General features: G+C 44.5%; 1 protein-coding gene across 6 annotated transcripts in view; it reads right to left on the bottom strand.

The window, feature by feature from the left end:
• Positions 1 to 980: 980 nt before the first annotated feature.
• POMGNT2 (protein O-linked mannose N-acetylglucosaminyltransferase 2 (beta 1,4-)) overlaps positions 981 to 17,461 on the bottom strand; it is a 31,228-nt gene continuing 14,747 nt past the window's right edge. The window contains exons 2-4 of one of the 6 annotated variants that reach the window (XM_064415803.1): positions 11,722 to 11,945; positions 6,722 to 6,864; positions 981 to 3,284 (exon numbers count right to left, since the gene is read on the bottom strand). In XM_064415803.1, the coding sequence (XP_064271873.1) occupies positions 1,456 to 3,192 (1,737 nt within the window). In that variant the 5' untranslated portion in view covers positions 3,193 to 3,284; positions 6,722 to 6,864; positions 11,722 to 11,945 and the 3' untranslated portion in view covers positions 981 to 1,455. Of the gene's footprint in view, positions 3,285 to 6,721; positions 6,865 to 11,450; positions 11,679 to 11,721; positions 11,946 to 17,461 lie in introns of those variants that run through there. The other 5 variants (XM_064415792.1, XM_064415797.1, XM_064415807.1 and 2 more) reach the window with 5 other exon arrangements.

The raw sequence follows: 17,461 nt of genomic DNA, 5'->3' as shown, positions 1-17,461 counted from the left end.
TTAGAAGCCGTATTTATAATCCTGCCTTGCGATGCTCATCTATCAGCCCAGAAAGCAAGACATTTATCCTATTCTTCAAATGTCCATCCAGACCTTGGGAGGAAGGTATGGACTGGGAGGGAAAGGAGAAGAATTTTCCTTTTGCTTCAGCACTAGTTATAAACTACAGAGGATGCTAATATCTACCAGGGAAACATCTCCTGCTCCTTTTCTTTTCCCCTCCTTGAGAACTGCACTTGTGACTCAGAGCCATTTTTCAAAGACAGTGCCATTTAGGGTCTCCAGCTAAAGCAGATCTGAGCAGGATCAGGTGCAAAGTAGTCACTGTGTTACCCTGGCAATGAAGCCAAATTCTGATCTCAGGGAAAAAAATGAATTTAAATCTAAACTAAACTACTCCCCCCACTGGAGTAACAGAGGTGTGAGTGTCATCAGCCTGATCCCTGCCATGTTCTGTGGCCAGCCCAATTCCCTGGCACTCCTACCTGTTTCCTGCCTGACTCTGCTTCCTTCCACCAACATCCAGGAACACCTGAGTACAGAAAGCTTCCCTTTGCCATCACCTGCCTATTCCCCAGCAAAGCATGTACCTATTAGGAGCTATTATCAACCAATTATTCTGATGAAACACCAAAAAAAAAATTTTTCTTGAGCAGATTGCTGTAAATGCAATCTCTTTCCCATCAGCTCTCCCAAATCACCCCACTCCTTTCTCACACACCTGTACATAACTCACAAAATGAAAACTCCTAAACCACAGTAAATTATTCAATTTACTCCATCCTTTCTACCTATCTGTTACTACAACCTTTTGCAATAGGGGTGCATTAAAATCTGATTCTAAAGACAAAGCTGTCGTCTGTAGTTATTCTCTTCAGTTAAAATATAAACATAGGAAGCTACAGCTACACATTTTATCACAGCAATGGACAGATCTATCACAGTAATGCTTTCGACAAATAATAAAATGCAAAAAAATATTGAGGAGGTTTACAGCAGTTTAATGAAGGCTCTCGTACAAAATCTTGAACTCAAAGTTACAGTCAAGAGTTACAGAAAAATATAACTCACAGTGAAAAAGCAGATGAGAATTGCCCACTTAGCCATGGAATTAACTGCGCTTTAACGCTGTGCTTAAATAGTCACCACACAATAGGAACAAATTTAAATCACGACCAAGGTACACACAATTCACTTCCATTCTGTTTTCAACTACATGTATTCAGCATGTAATTTAACCTCTGGAAGTTACTCTGAAGAACACAGAGGTTTCTCTTTATTTTTTTTCCAAACACTCACTGGAAATAAATACCATTGAAAGAATACATGTGGAGTGCAATAAAATGGACACTTAGGCACTGGTCCTCTTCAGCCCTCTACAAACTACAAGACGTGAAGTTTTAAACCACAGATGGATTGGAGAGCAGGTTAGAGCTGTACAGGTAGTGCAGCAGGTTATGTACTACACAAGAGCACATCTGCAAAAGGTCCCAGAAGATTTTTGTTGAAGATGCAGCGTATCCACACCAGGTATATCGTGAAGGGCTTAATGTTTTCTGAGAAGGTGTGATTCTGATGGGACAATATATAAGGCATGTAAGTGTTTTCCCCTTGCTCTTGTATCCACACTTCGTATTTTACTTCTCTGACCTTGAGATACCTCAGATTCCAGGGGATCTGCCAGGACACAGCAAGTTTAGCTTCACTTGTGCCCTGGACAGAGGCCTGGCACTTGGCATCCCTCACTTTGCCAGGGTAGAGGCTACCAGACCACTTCTGCTTCTTGGGTCCGGGCTTCGACTTCACAGTCTGCCTGATCACGTGTATGAGGGATGGGATGTTCACCTTTGTGTCCTGGTAGGCACGGAACAGCCACTCAGGGTTGCGGCAGCACAGGTGCCGCGGCACCTCCGTGCTCTTGATGATGCGCTCCTGCTCAGCCTTGTCCAGGTGAGCAATCCCACCCTGATCCCAAGGCCTGTCCGGGTAGGTTACGGTGTCTTCCCTGTCGGTGTTCTGCCAGGCAATGTAGTGCAGGTCCATTCCAGGAAGGGTTGCCAGGGTTTTGTAGGGGGTGTAGTGTTCGGGGTTGATAGCATATGGGAAGAGCTCCACCACGGTGGCCCCTCTCGGCAGGAAGAGCGACATGACTAACTGGGCCCCGTGCATGCTGACCAGCATGGACGCATTGCTGATCAACCGGACGATGTCAGAAAATGAATGCTCCTCCAGAGAGACCGAAATGGTTTTCATCTGAAACTCCTGAGCGAGAGCCAGGATTAGTTCTGCCTCATTTAGGATAAGTCTGTTGATTGTCCGACTGAACACTACGATGTACTCCTCACTGGAGCTTTCCTCCAAGCTGATGTTCAGTTTCTGCATCATGAATTTGGTGAACTGCCTGATCTCATTACCAGAAACCAAGATGTTAGCCTTTGGCCCTTGTGGCTGGACAAATCCGTACTGGTACCAGGTGGTGATTTTGGACAGCCCCACATAGGATTTGGTAAAGCAGAGGAGCCTGCCCAGGGTTTTAAGCTCCTCCCTGAGGAGCGGCTGCTTGTTACTCAGTAACTTGTAGAGGTCAAAGTGAACACCTTCACTCCACCCTTCCATGAAGAAGAGTCTTGCCTCCAGATCTAAGTCAGAGAACTGCTGCATGGTGTAATAGATGGGGAGGAGGTCGTCATGAAAGACGTGCATCAGGTTGTCTGGGTTGAACCTGTTGGCAATCAGCGCCACGTCGGGCACAAAGACCGGCTTTGGCATGAACTTCAGCGCAGCAGCTGGCAGCTCCACAAAGTTGAAGTACTGGGTGTTGTGATCTTCCACAGAGGAGAGGTCAAGCAGAGCCGGCTGGAACCTCCGGGAGCCCAGGTTGGGCAGCATGACGGAGGAGTTGCTGTGAAAGTAGACAAACTCCTCGGCCTCGGTGGAGTAGCAGAGGGACTCAAAGCGGCAGATGCGGTCGGTGTGCATCCTGCCAGTGCACACCATCCTGGTGCCGTTCTCCACCAGGGCCTGCAGAGCTGCGTGGTAGTCAATCTGAGCCTCAGAGAGCTCCTGGGACTGGCGCATGAGGACCAGCTCCTCCTCCACCGTGGCGGCATGGTCGCACAGTTTGATGTACTTCCACAGCACGGCAGCGAGGACGGACACGAGCAGGGCATTGAACACAGCTGCTATGTTCATTCTGTAGTCAGATCCTAGCAGGATGACAGGTGGGGAATGCAATGGAGAGGGAACACATCATTAACACTCTTTGACATGGTGAGGGCAAGGACCTGTGGAAAATAAAACAAGAGAGGAACCTTTAAACATCAGCTTTACAGCTCCACCATAAATCATATTTTATAGACGATTCAAGAGAGTTTAGGCTTCTTTCAGTAATTTTTTCCCCTTCCAGGGAATGAGGCGAAAGAAGAAAAAAGTGACAAAACTCTCCCCAAAACTGTGAAAAAATATGAAACAAACAGAAGTAGGAGCTGCTCCACAGGAAGGCTCCGCTCTCATTTTCATTTCTATGCTTTTGAAGAAGAAAATGTAAAAGACTTTAAGGATGAGCTCCATGAAGACCCGTTAGAAAGAAAAGTACGTTCTCTGTGACTCTGGATCACTCTGCTTTTTGCAGACCACTCCCACAGTGAGAGGAAATAGAGCAGTGCCATCACTGGGTCACCTGCAGAGGACTCGGAGCCCCAGCTCCTCCTCCCGCTCTGTATGGCCGAGAGCACCCAGCAGTGCCCTCACCTTCACTGTGCAGGCAGCAATAGCTCCAGGGGTATTGCCAGGACAGATCTTGCTACACTCCAGTGTGCAATGAGAACTAGTGAACATCACATTCAATCTCATTTTATCCAGGGGTGAGGGAAGGACTTGCAGGTCTATGGACTGCCCTGAGGGAAAATCCCGAGTCACGAGGGTGTTGCTCTGGCTGCAATCCAAGATCAAAAGCTAAGAACTGCCATCGTCTTCCAAAAGAAATATTGGCACGGAAGAGAGGAGAGCACTGCTCTTTATGAGAGGAACTGATGTGTCATTAAAGCAATCAGACCTTCATTTAGTCAGAGCCTGGCTCACACAGCACACCAGCCCTTACACAAATGATAAGCTAATGCATTTGAAGGGTTTCACTGTTGGCATTTTCCCATTCCAGCCTGAGAACCTTTTCTATGCTGCTCCAAAGCCTCCCTGATTATTTTTCTGTTAGAGCCTGCCACTGTTTTCCTTCTATGCAGAAACACTACTGGCTTATATCAGAGTATTGATTATAACTTCATCTGTGAACTTCAATTGAGATATTGATTCACCTACAGAATTTATGGGCTTCAATTTTTATTATGCATCAAGATTCACTGCTAGTCAGGCTGTAAATAATTGCACCTATGACTCATGGGGAATTTCAGGAAGGGAAATTTCTGGTTAGTATTTACCTCACTAGATTGTTTCTCGCTGCCATTTTTAAAGGTAGCAATTTTCAATTTCTTTTGGTGCAGGTTTGCCATGAGGGGAAAAAAAGCAATGTCTCAAGCACATGTTCTGACATCCCAAGCATCCTTTAGCATTTTAATCAAGAGACACTTCTTGCAGGGCAATGTGGAGGAAGTTAGCTAGGCATACTTGGGACCAAAGCAAACACCTCCTCTACTGCCAGAGGAGTTCCTTTGAAAAGAGCTACTGCAACTTAAAAGATTGATCCTGCAACTTGGAATTGAATGGAGAATCATGGAACTCAATGAAGTCAGAAGGGATACCTACACCTCATGAGATCCCAACAGCCTGGAGGATCTGTCTTAGGAAGAACTGAAGGTACGGAAGTCTGAATAATGCCAAAGAAATGAGTGCTAGCTGTAAGCCACACAAACTCAAGAGGTGATCTCTGGGGATCTGAGCAACAAATTCACTTCAATTTCTAGCTACTCAAATGAAAGAGAAATGAAGTCCATCTCCTTTGGCAAGTAGTCTGAAAAACCGCTTCATTCAGAAACTCCCTAAAAGCAAGCAGCAAATTAAAAATGTGTTGTTTTGATTTCAACCGTGGAAAAAAAGGAAAGGGACCTAGAGTGATCATCTGATTATCAGGGCAGGATCAACTCTCCACAAACCATGCCCCAAAGATGCTTCTCTATGTCATCTCTTCAGCCAGCCTCTATCGAGAAAGGCATAAAGGACTGTGATAAACTCTTTTCTACCACTTAGCCTTTGTTTCCACCACAGCAATTTTAACTGGGTCTTGTCCCAGGTGCCACAGATATCCTGCACAGAAAAATGATGGCTGTCACATCACATCTCAATCTGTCCTCCTCTGTCAACAGGGGTGACTGCTGCTCCTCATGGCTGTGCAACTCTCAACCACGGCTATTCTACGGACAGCCTGGAATAGAAACCCACTGGGGACAGCAGTACCTCACTCAGGTTCTGCTAATGCAATCAAATCAGTTTTCAGGAAGAGAAAATTTTGATAGGGACAGATCCTGAATTATTTTATTGGTACCAACTTTCAAAGTTTTATTTTACTTCTTCACTGTCTTTGAAAAATGTCTAATGATATCACCCAACTCTGTACATAACCTCTCCACTACAAACCTCTCATCTTGTGAGCACAGCTTTAAGTGACTTCAACAGCATCAGCAAGGAAAGGATCAAGCCTCAGCAGCCACGTGCAAAGCTTGATAATCAGTTCATGGAGGAGACCTTTAACAAGCAAATACTCTCCTGCAAGCACACTCTTAAAGGAAGGCCAGCCCGCAGGCATTATGAAATTTAACTTCTGTGGGTCAGAAGGACAAGGCACATACAAGTTCAATGGTGTCAATGCAAGTTGCAACAACTTGGCAGAGGAGGGAAAACCACATGGCTTCTTTATTGCTCCATTATGGCAAGGTGAGTGTGTATGTGTGGGTGTTTCAAAGCCATGAGAAGCCCACAGTCCACAAAAACACCACTGATGCCACTTGCATTTCATGGGCATTTTGGTGGTGGGGAGCTCTGCTGACCATTACAAACCCCTTGAGCCAAACAGGTCTCCAGGTCTCCTTGAAAACAGTCTGTTCAAATGTTTCACCCCGACTGATTTGTTCTCTCCCCTCCAGCCCCAAGGGAAGGGCATAAGAGGCACTTCAGAGATGCCTGATGGATGCAGACAATGTTCAGAGGTTAGCAATTCTCATTTCAGACTCTGCCACAGCCATACCTGCTAAATGGCAAGGAATGAACAACTCAGCTTTTTAGCAAAAAATCACCTGCAAGGCCCTCTTCTACCTCTTCCCTCATTGCAGCTCTTTCATTTCCCTGCACTTAGCTGAAGAGAGTGTATGTGCTTTAGCTAACCAGGTGTCAGGAATATATGTTAAATGTTAGCAATGCTAAAGTAATCCATCTTCATTTCTGCTCCTGATTGCCAGTTCCCAAATCCTGGTTCATGCTGCTTGGGAGAAAGCTGCTTTTGATGGAAGTGAATAACGGGATATGGACAGGAAGGGGTGTTGCAGGCAGAAACGAAAGGAGAATTTCACAGGTACTCAGAGAACTGTCTTAATTCTTTGCCTGTTTTCCCACATTTTATCATCCACTTTTTTTTTTTCAAAACACTTTCAGTGTTTGAAAAAACACTTTGACACTTTCAGTGAAAACAGACCTGCAGGAACTATAATTTTTGGTCCCTCAGGGAAGGATAGAGCATAAATAGTAACAAACAATCCCACTGTTTGCTTTTACATACCCAAGAGAGGCTGCACCGAGGGAGTAAAGGCAAGCAATCACTGTCCATGGTTCCTCAGTCCCCCAAGCTGAGATCAGTTATAAAGTGCTGTCAGCAGCAGTAGACCTGGGATAAGAAACTTTCCCAGGAGGCAGAGGGTAACACTGAAATAGGTGAAAGCATTTAGTTTTCCACCTGAAGAGAGCTGCTTCACAATAAAAGAAACTTTCATTACTAAATCTCCCTCACAAAATGGGTCTAGAGCTGCCACTCCCACGGTGTCATCAGAGAACATCCTAAGAACTGAAAGGCACTTGCAGAAGTGGCAGGCCAGACACACTGCTACTTTTCTTCAGAGCAGAGTGCTCTGTGCTCAGAGGGCAGCCCCTAGGCCAGTCACCCCCCAAGCTGCCCACAGACTCCCTCCTCCCCATCCCTACCACGTTCACCCACCCTCTTGCTTCCCAGTGACACTGGGATACCCAGGGCTCTTCTCCACATGAGTAATATGCCCCAGTTACCAAAGAAATCGATTGGACTGACATTTTTTCACTCTCTGCTTTGAAATGCTAAAGCACCATCCTTCAGCACCAGGAGACACAGCAACTGATAGAGCAGAGCCAAGCCAGAAGAGACGTGCATGTAAAAGCTGCACAGAGCTTCTGGCTGCCAGGCTGCCAGAGGGCAATGATGTCCCACGGGAGGGCATGGGATGTGCCCTTGAGGAATCCCGAGAGGAATGGGCTGCAGGGGAGCAACAGGAGTGAGAGAGGGAGGTGGAAGAGGCAGATTTCCCTGGCAGTGATGCTGACAGGGCAGGAGGCAGCAGTCTTAGAGCCAGACAAGGGGGGTTCAACAAAAACACCGGTGTGGGGGCAGCTCAAGACTGTGCAGTGGAATTAAGAGCATATCCTGAGGTTTGCAGCTCAGCCACAATGGATGCTGCTCCAGCAGCTAAGAGCCTGTGGGAGGCACTCTATTTTTGGTCAGCTCATCTTTACTCTTTTTCCAAGAGTTCACAGGCATGAAGAGCTTACCCCATTTTCTTCCTCCACCCCCATTCACTTAGCACTTCAAAAGCATCACAGTTTCATTCTCACAGCTCAGCTACTTCTCCTCTAACTAGCACTGGCTGCTGGTGAGCAGGTAAAGTCTTCAGGAATATTCATCTGGTTTGTTCAGCAGGCACTTCTGGCAGAGCCCTCCAGTGTCTTGCAGATCCATAACACTTTCAAGCAAGTTTGGACACAGCAGCACCTTCTGCCTGTTAGCTACAGGTTATGTGATGCATTAAACATCCTCAGGAAGTGGTAAGGACACAGGAAGCATAGATGGAGACACTGTTCTCCATCTCCTGTTAACATGCCTAGGAGCTCAGAGTGGGCGGGATGAGAGAGGAATTTCCACTAATAGGCAGTTGGCATGAAGAACTGTTTGGATTCATTTAGGAGATGAGCTCTGTTGTTCTTTTTTTAATTGTGAAGCTACAGTAGGATGAATCACTAAAGCTATTAATATGATGGACAGTGCTCCAAATCTCCTCTCCATTTTAAAAACTGCAGTCTAGGTAAGAAATAGGGAGAAAAGCTACAAAATCCACATTAAAAAATCCCAACTACAAAAGTGACAAACATACACTACTAAGACTCCCAAAGGGAAAAAACCAAAAGCTTGATTAGGGAGAACAAGGGTGAACAGGGTGACCAGCATGTCTAAAGAGAGGTCACCTATTTCTGCAGGTATTAACAAAATGAGAAGTGCTGATTTGGTCTGTTTAGGCCTTGATGAACTTTTGTTACCAACTGCCCAACATTTTCCAGGCCGATGTTCAGCTTTCCATAGCTACAGCAGGCTAAAAAGCCTCATCAAATGGAAAACCAAAAAGCATGAAGGAGACACACTTCCAGAGAGCATCACCACTCTGTGCACAGAGGAAATGCCTCCTCATGAAGGCCAGCTTGGCTTTGGCCCAGCTGGTCAGCTCCTGTGCACAGCCTGCCAGTGGTGGCAGGGTGTCCAAAGAGAACCATCCCCACAGCTCCCAGAAATGCAACACAATTGGAAGTGGATTGGGGCTGCTCTTGCCATAGGACAGTGAAGGAGTTAGGGCAGAGTTGCAAGGGCAGGAAATGGGCTTCTTGTTACGGTAACGGTGGGAGGGGCAGAAGCAGATATTCCCTTCTCAAGGACATTTTCCCCATCAGCACTCCCTACTCCTGGTTCTACCTCCTGCTAGACTGGCTTTCCAGGACCAGCACAGGAAAAGAAAAGCATGCTAACGTGGCATTTTGCACTCCCCCTGCAAAATGTCTTCTGTTCTTTCTCCCATCCCTGATGCAAGAGGCTTAGCTAAGGATTCAGTGTATGTAACACATCCAGTTTTAAATACCTACTTCATTCATCCTCAAAGCAGAAGTTGCTAGAAGGCAACTTTCCCAATTGGAAAGAGGGGGAGTTGGGATTTGGCAGCCAAGAATTTGCTTTTATTCTCATCTCTGTCACAGATCCCCACAGAACTACCAGCAAGTCAATCCCCAAAGCCCGAAAAGCTGTTATCATCTTATTCACTCTATTTATTTAATGAGATACATATATCTTTCACAGTACATAGCACATTAAAGAAAGGATGGTACACTGAATGATTGATATACTGGAACATTTTCTTTGTAAAAAGCAGCCAACTGTAGAAGTGCTGACTTTTTAAACAGGAAAAGAGCAGATTCTTGTAGAGGGAGTAAGCCCAGCAGTTAACGATAAAAATATCATTATTGAAGCCTGATACAAAGAGGGGACATGAAAAACAAGGATATCTTGACTATGTAGTCTCAAGAAGAATTTTTAAAATAGAGCTTTATTCAGAAAAAAATTATCAAAATATAACAATATATTTTAAAAAACCCTGTCTTATAAAAACCTTATCTATAGATAGTTGTGATCAAAATTAGGTCCATCTTCAGTTTTCATGGCTCAGCATAAGTGAAGAACAGAAAGAAAAACTGTAAATCTTTCTATATAAGGCTGCAACCAAGGAGACTGAGGCTCTGTGCAATGGTCCCTACTGCAAAAGTCCCTTCCATATGAACAGGAGAAGCCTGGTGGCTACAGGACACTTCCCAGTTGCACTTATGGATAGAAAACCTAAGTTTTCTTCCATTTAATTTCCAAGTCTGTGGGAGCTGGGACAGGAAGAGATCCAACCTGACTTTCACCATGACTACCAGCCATTGATTTAATATTTGTTGATACTCCTGTCTTGATCTACAGAATAACAGGTTAAAAAAAATTCCAACACTTAACAGTCAATGCATAGAAGCAAGCCACAAAGCTGAGCTAAAAGTATAAATCTAAAAAGAATACTTCTTGGGCTTTTAAGATCTGCATTTCCAAGTTCTCCATCCATAATGGAGTACGAAATTCTTTCCCCATAAAAAATCCCATATCTCAAAAAAATTCCCCTAAAAAAGATGCATTTTTGATAAACAATCTTGATAAAGATTTTTGAGGTGAGAGATGTAGGGAAAATAAGCTAAAAAGATGAATTAAAAAAAAAAAAAGTATTTCCCTCAATCCCTCAAGTCTTGTTTACCTTCTGAGAGTCCCAAGCCTAAAGATGAAAACCCAAGTTACTCAAAATAACCATGGTGAGACAGAGGCAACAGGCAGAGTTCATTCCAGTTGCTCTTTGTTCACCTAGCATCCCATTGAAACCTATCTGGTTACATTGTCATTAACAGCCCTGTCACATGAGTAAAAAAATCTCTCGTTTGGCCTGGTCTCTTGCTTTTAGTCTGTAAACAAGATACCTCTGTCAGAACAAAAAGTGTCAAGAGAGCAGCAGGTTTATCTTACTTCAGTGGTCTGCCTAAAGCAAAGATGGAGCAGGGGTGGCTAAAGGGAAAATTTACTAATCCTGCAAAAGTGAATTAAAAAGAATATGATGTGAAATCCCAAAGTACTGAACAAGATGATCTTCAGCTACACCAACTGTGCCTGTGGCCTTTAGCTGCCATTTGTTATTCTATTTTATCCATCCTTTCTTTCTGTGCTCTCCAGCAGGTAGAGTACCTGTGTTATTCGGGCACTGGGACTGGTGCTCAGCAGCACTCCCAGCCTGAACTCTCCCTGCTTTCCATCAGCACCAGGACCACTCCTGTGCGCTGCAAATCCTAAGCAGGAGCCAAAATTGTTCGGAGCACAGCGCAGCCAATGAGAACAGCCACAATCCCTCCTTGGTTACCACAAGCTCCACATTAGCATGTTTTTAGGGGAAGGTAAAAAAAAAAAAAGAAAAAAAAAGTAATCCCATAGCAGCACGTGTCGGGCAAGAAATACATTTCTGCAAACCTACAGAATTTAGTCCCTATCAGAGATGTTTTCCCCATGAGACTTTTGTTTAAAAACGATAAAGCAAAGCCCTAGTTAAACAAAGCAGGACTACAAAGATGCGGGATTACAAATGAACTACTGACTCCCTTCCCACATGTGCACACACATAGAGGAGGGATTCAGTGTGAACTTGCAGGGAAGGGGGGAGCGAGGAGATACCATGGAAAACATGCCAACCTCCCCCCTCTCCTCAGTACGCTGCCAACAAAACTGAATTCAGAGCCGTATGTGATCAGCACAGCAAACACAGCACAGTCACAATGACACCCAGCAAAGAAATACAGTCATTCAGAGCATCTGCAACCTTTTTAGTCTTGGAAGTACTATCACTGGTAGATCACTGCTTCAGCACATGCACGCATACCTGGTGTTGCTAAATAACAGGAAATGCTATCCGGTGCCTCTCTTTCACAGGAGAAAGAAAAAAAGAAGACACCTTAAAGCTATGCTTTGCAGGGGAACGAGCACTCTCCAGTCCTCTTCTTCCCTCACCACCACAGAGAAAAAGCAAAAATCCCATCTAAGAGCTGCCGGCACCGTAACCCGCGCACCATCGGCAGCCGGAGCTACCTTTCTCCCCCAGGTCTGAGCATGCTCTGTCTGCCGGCGGTGTCCTATCGCTCCAGCTGGCTCACCTCAATTTGTTAGCCTCCCAGAGGTCAGCCTTGCATGCAGGATGATTTGCTGCAGTGTTCCTGCAAATCCCCGACGGGCGGCCACACTGAAACAAACACCGCGCTGCTTCACGGAGCTGAGCATGTCCTGGGAGACGGGCGGCGAGCTGCTCCGGGGAGGGGGGACACATGCATTTTGGAAATCCTGCTTTTGGGGATCATTAACGCCACTGCTACTCTGAACACTTCACACAAAAGAAGAAAACAATAGGAGAGAAAGGAAAAAAAAATGTTACTTGCTTGAAAGCCTTTCATCGTGCTTTCTAGTAATTCCCTTGGCACCAGGAAAGCAATTTCCCAGCTGTGACGGTCAGCAAATGGCTTAGAATTGAACAGGGATGTGATTGCCCTCCTTCAGAGATCCAGAAAACAGTATTTTCATACTAAAGTTATTTTTTATGGTGGAAACAAGTAATTCCTAAACACAAAGGCACAGAAATTATCCAGAAATTATCTTATAAGACAATCTCCTACTGGACACAAGCTCATGGAGGTGAGTGCCTTAAACAAACCTTCACAGCAGAGCTTGAACCTGGGGGGGCTGAGCAGCTTCATGGAGATGGCAAACCAGACAGAACTGACTGGGAATACTTCCAGTGCTTACCCCACAGTGGATCTACATGCAGCATAGCCCTCCAAAAGGCTCATGGCATGAAGTCACACCATCAAACACAGGAGTGAGACCCCAGGCCTGCAGGGACACTCCTGCAGGCAGATCACAAGCAAACACAGGAGATATGTTTGCTGTTGCTATGTTTGCTCTGCAAACCTGTTGATAGTATACTTTCAGAGCACATAATGTTCAATATCTGTCTGTGAGGATTTTCCCTTTGAGACCTAACAGGTAAAATAAGAAGGAAGAAAAAGAAAGAAAGTTCTCTTAATACCTCCTCCCACATGCTCAAGGTACACTTCAAACTATATCATGAGCCTATGCCTGTCCTAAGAGGATCTCAGACACTGCTCAGTCACATCTGCCTGGAGGAAATAGATAACAGAAAAGAGCAAAGAGAAGTGAGCCCATCCAGTGCCCTCAGCCTGTCCTATTGGGACTAAGGAAATCCAAAGTCACCCTTCTCTTTCTAAGACCATCTCACTGTCCTGTTGCACCTCTGAATACAAAGATGTTGCCTTGTGCGGAACAAGTCTGATATTTTTCCTCTGAATTTTGCAACTCTAGGAGTGGAGTTAGATTTGGAGGTGACTTGACTTGAGAAAACACATCTTGACTTTGTGTTTTCTGCACTTCAGAAAGTTCCACAGTGTGACCTACCTCCCACTGAAGCTAACGAGAGCCTTTCCACTGACCCCACAGATCTTGGTTAGAGACTTTATCAGTAGGACCCTGATAACCCACACACACCATGTTGGTTTCTTTCTCTTAGACAAGCTTTTATTTTGCTGGAGAAGAAAGAACAACACATACAGACTGGTCTTCTATTTATGAATAAGCTTCTTCTCTGCCCCTGGGATGAGTTATATTAATGGATTTCTTAGGTACAACTTATGACAATTATCACAAATGAGAGTTTAACCCCAGTCCTGAAGAGGGTCCTGTTTGTCAATCTGCCACACCACAAAGTACAAAACTACATCATTAAGGGGGGGGGGGGGGAGGAACCATAATCAAATAATTCCAGCAACTGTGAAATAATAACTTTCCATTAGTATTGCACCATGAGGCACTAAGTGTGGCAGTCCCAAGCTCTTCACAGTCAGCACCTACTACAAGCTGGTAAGGTTTCAATAGGAGATCTGGGCTCAGAACTAAGAATTCGATGAATATTTAATACCCCTCATAAAGTTGCAGCCTTCAAAAACAGCACCACATTTTAGAACTCCTAAAAAACAGTACAGCACAAACAAAACTCATCAAGCTAGCAAGAAAGTCTGAATAGATCCCTCTTGGTTTAGGGCTGACAAAGAGCAGGTAAATCATTATTTACTGAATCTTTGCAGTGTGCATATATGTTGCAGGGGTGCCTGCATCACTCTGAGTCACAGCATTTATTATTTATAGTTCCAGAAGGACTCTCTATAAGAAATTACTCCTCTTGCAGGGCTTTTGAACCAAAAGTGCATTTCAGTTTGAGAGCACAAAAATAAAAATATGCCTGAACTAACAAAAAAAGTCTTTGTACTGACAAATACAAAAAGGACACAGAGGAAGCATTTGGTTTCTGGACACCAAGATTGGGACTTCACACAGAGAGGATGACATTTTGATTCTGTAGAAGCTAAAATTAAAACTCATGCCAAAAGGACCAGGAATTCAGCCAAATATTGAATATTGAAGAATATACTTTGACATGGTAAAAGGTATTTTTCTGAAGAATATCTCAGAGGCCAAACCACCCTTTGCTCAAGTGCTTCAAGAATGACATACTCCCAGGCTTAAGAGATGGAGGATGCAGGTTTTACATAGATATTAGGTTTAAAAAGGTGTAAGTATGATCAGATGTATTTTACACACATACAGGTTACGTGCCTTGACATCAACCAAATTCATAGATATTTATTCTCCTCTGCAGATGTGAGCATGTTTTATACATATAAAACACATACTTGCCTGCTATCTGAACTTGTCATGTGCTAAACTACTCACTCTCATAAACCCCTCCATTCCTGTTAGGAACCACCCCAGCAGCATTGCAGGGACACACTGGCCTGCTCCTGCAGCTGTATGCAGTGTGTGTGGAGGGAAGAAAGGTGTGGGAGAGTCCCCTGCCAGTTCCCAAGGCAGGAGATGCCTTTGGTAGCTGTTCTGATTCAAGTTAGGTGTCACTTGTGCTCTTTCAAGTTCCCATTTGGCCATCAGTAATGACAGGTCAGCAGGGTGACAGAGATAAATCAATTCCCTCTCCTACAGCTTTGCCAACTGTGCACCTGCAAATGTAATTAGTGCCAATGTGTCTGCAAGGGAATCTGAGATAATTCATGCTCATAAGAGCAGTTTGGTAAGGCAATGATGTTCAGCAAGACTGACATGAGAAACCAAGGGTAAAACATTGCCTGTGAGATCCCTGGGTACAGCCTCACCCTGGTGCTTCCCACAGTTGCTATTTGTTAACTGCATTTGCCCAGGCTTTATCTGCCCTCTCTCAGATGACATTTCAACACTAAGCCACAACCTCACCTGAAGACACACATCTCCCATTTTACAGACAAAAAGACTGAGCCTGCCAATGGGATCTGGGTGGGATGCACCACACCACCATCCCTTAATATGGGAGCAGCTTCCTGTCAAAAATCTACCAACAGTCAAAACCTCTTGTGTATTCCAAGGCTGTATTCATGGGCTTCAGGGCTCAAGACAGAAGCTGGCGCCTCTAAGACCACAAATGACAGAGTAAACATGGTAAAGGACGGAGAGGAATAAGTGACCAGCTCTGTCACTCCTGCTCTCAAAGAGCTGCTGGAGGAGTTGCCACACGCCTGACACACTCTGCTCCCCACACACCTTCCTCCCATCTTCTATTCCCACTTCACTTGCAGGGGCCTCCTGCACACCTGGAAAACCCCTCCTGGACCCACAACTTAACCTCAAGTTGGAGGCCATGTCAGAATTACTTGCCCTGGGAATTTTGGAGGAAAAGGAAGAGAGCCGCTTCTCCTGTCTATTGACAGGATAGTCATAACCAGCAAGTCTCACAGATGTCTTAGGAAATCAAGATGTTGCTATCACAGCAAAATGCAGCTATTGAAAGGAAAAACATCCCTGAATGTGAACATCATATGGGTGCCAAGGTATGGAAGAGACAAAACAGAAATACAAAACACCAACAGGCACTTAGATTTATAGGGGTAAACAGATAACAACTGTGTGGAAGTATCCAAAGGACAGGGCTTAAGATGTCCAAGAATTTAACTGCCCTCACTGGATTATGCGCCTGGTTTGCAAGTGGGCTGCAGTTGTCCCATCTGATGAGAAATCTCAGTTCACAAGCAGGATTACAGGAAGGCTTCAAGGACTGAGGTCCAGGACCTGGATGATTTTTATGGGTGCTTTCTACCTCAGAATATTCTGATAGGACTGTTGCCTGAAGCTGCCTTTGTTATAAGCTTCCACTTTTTCTATGTTCAGAGACTTTGTGCTTTCTTAAAACCTTGAGAATCCAAATCTACAAACCAAAGTCCTAGTACTTCATGAAAAGAACTCCACAAGGAAGCAGTAACAGCATCTACAGTCTTGATCACAGCAGCAGTTTTGAGCCAAGCTGGAGCATGTGCTTCAATTAGGCAGTCTTTGACAAATGCCTGGAAGTAGCTAGAACAGCAGCATGACAGGAAAATAGTTCAGAGCCAAGCTAAAGGAGAATCTAAATCAAATCAGGGGAAATAAAAAGGTTTACTGCCATTTTGAGTCCCGTAATTGCAAACTGATTGTTTTGCCTCCAACGCCCCCTTCAGCCACACCTGAACAACACATCCTCCTCACATTTTAAAGAATACAGCCAGCATACAACCCAACTCTATTCCTAGCTCAGCAGTGTAATATTAACAACAGGTAGGAGCACAGTATCACAGGATACCCTCCCTGCAGTGTAACCTGTTGGACTGATGCTAGGGGAGCACAAAACATCCATGTTCTGAGTGGGGAGCATATCCCAGGGGTGCTGACAGTCACATGAAATTTTAGAACAAATCATTAGGTCTCACAAATCATAAAATAACTTATACAGCAGGTATAAAAAAAAAAACAACAACAAATGGTGTTTCCTGACAGCATAAGCCATAAGACTGAAAAACATCTGCTGGCCAATTAAAAAACATCCTAACAACTGGGTTTTGATTAATACTTTAAAATCTCAGTCTGATTTTCCCCGGAGAAAAGAATTCATACCTCGTCCCTCATCTGATTACAGTATCATCTGAAGGCCCAGAAGAGATGCAGTAACACATGGCTGCAGGCCAGGCATTTACTGTTGCTCTGAGGGCTACTGCTGCTGCTGACAGGAGGGAGAAGAAAGCAAATGAATCATCTTTCTCAGCTTCAACATGAACCGCTGCACACAACAGGGAAAGTGAGATGAATACACTGAATTAATTGCAAAAGCCCATTTCTACTCCTCCAGATGTCACATGCAACCATTTACAGTTCAATACCTAGGAAGAGCTTCTTCATGTCCTCAGCAGCTTGAAAATCATGGAAAGACTATTGAATTTAGGCATATTTATCAAGGACACAGCAGCAAGAGGAAGAAGTCCAAGCCTGACCTGATAGGATATTTTTGTATTAGACTTGCTGTTGTAATTATCTGAATAGTAATAAAAACCAAGGTGATTAATTTTTGCCCCCTTTTTTTCCACCAAGAAATCAAAGTATTATTTCCCCACAAGCCCTCCTTGAGACCCACTTGTGTGGAGTTTTTAACACCCCCATAAATAAATGATAAGGCTTTCAATACACACAAGAAGGTGAAAGTTCCAGAGGAAAAGCAGGAAGTATCTGTTGAAAGAGAAACACCTGCAAAACTACTGACACAGTTGCTATTCACCTGTGGTCCTTCCATGATGGAAGATTCCTTACCCAACCCTGCCACAGCAGCTCATTTCTGTTCCCTTCCTTCCTTCCAGCAATATCTGACGCCTCTGCTGCATCAAATGCTGAGTCAAGTCCTTGGCAATGAGAATCTCTTCAAGCAACTGAAGTGTAACCTGGCTGTTACTGAGAGAGAAGCAACATCAGCCTAATAAAGCA

This window comes from Passer domesticus, chromosome 1 (genome assembly GCF_036417665.1).
Source record: "Passer domesticus isolate bPasDom1 chromosome 1, bPasDom1.hap1, whole genome shotgun sequence".
NCBI classification, from domain to species: Eukaryota; Metazoa; Chordata; class Aves; order Passeriformes; family Passeridae; genus Passer; species Passer domesticus.
Note: the sequence above shows the minus strand (reverse complement) of the source record. Positions and strands in the feature narration are given on the sequence as shown.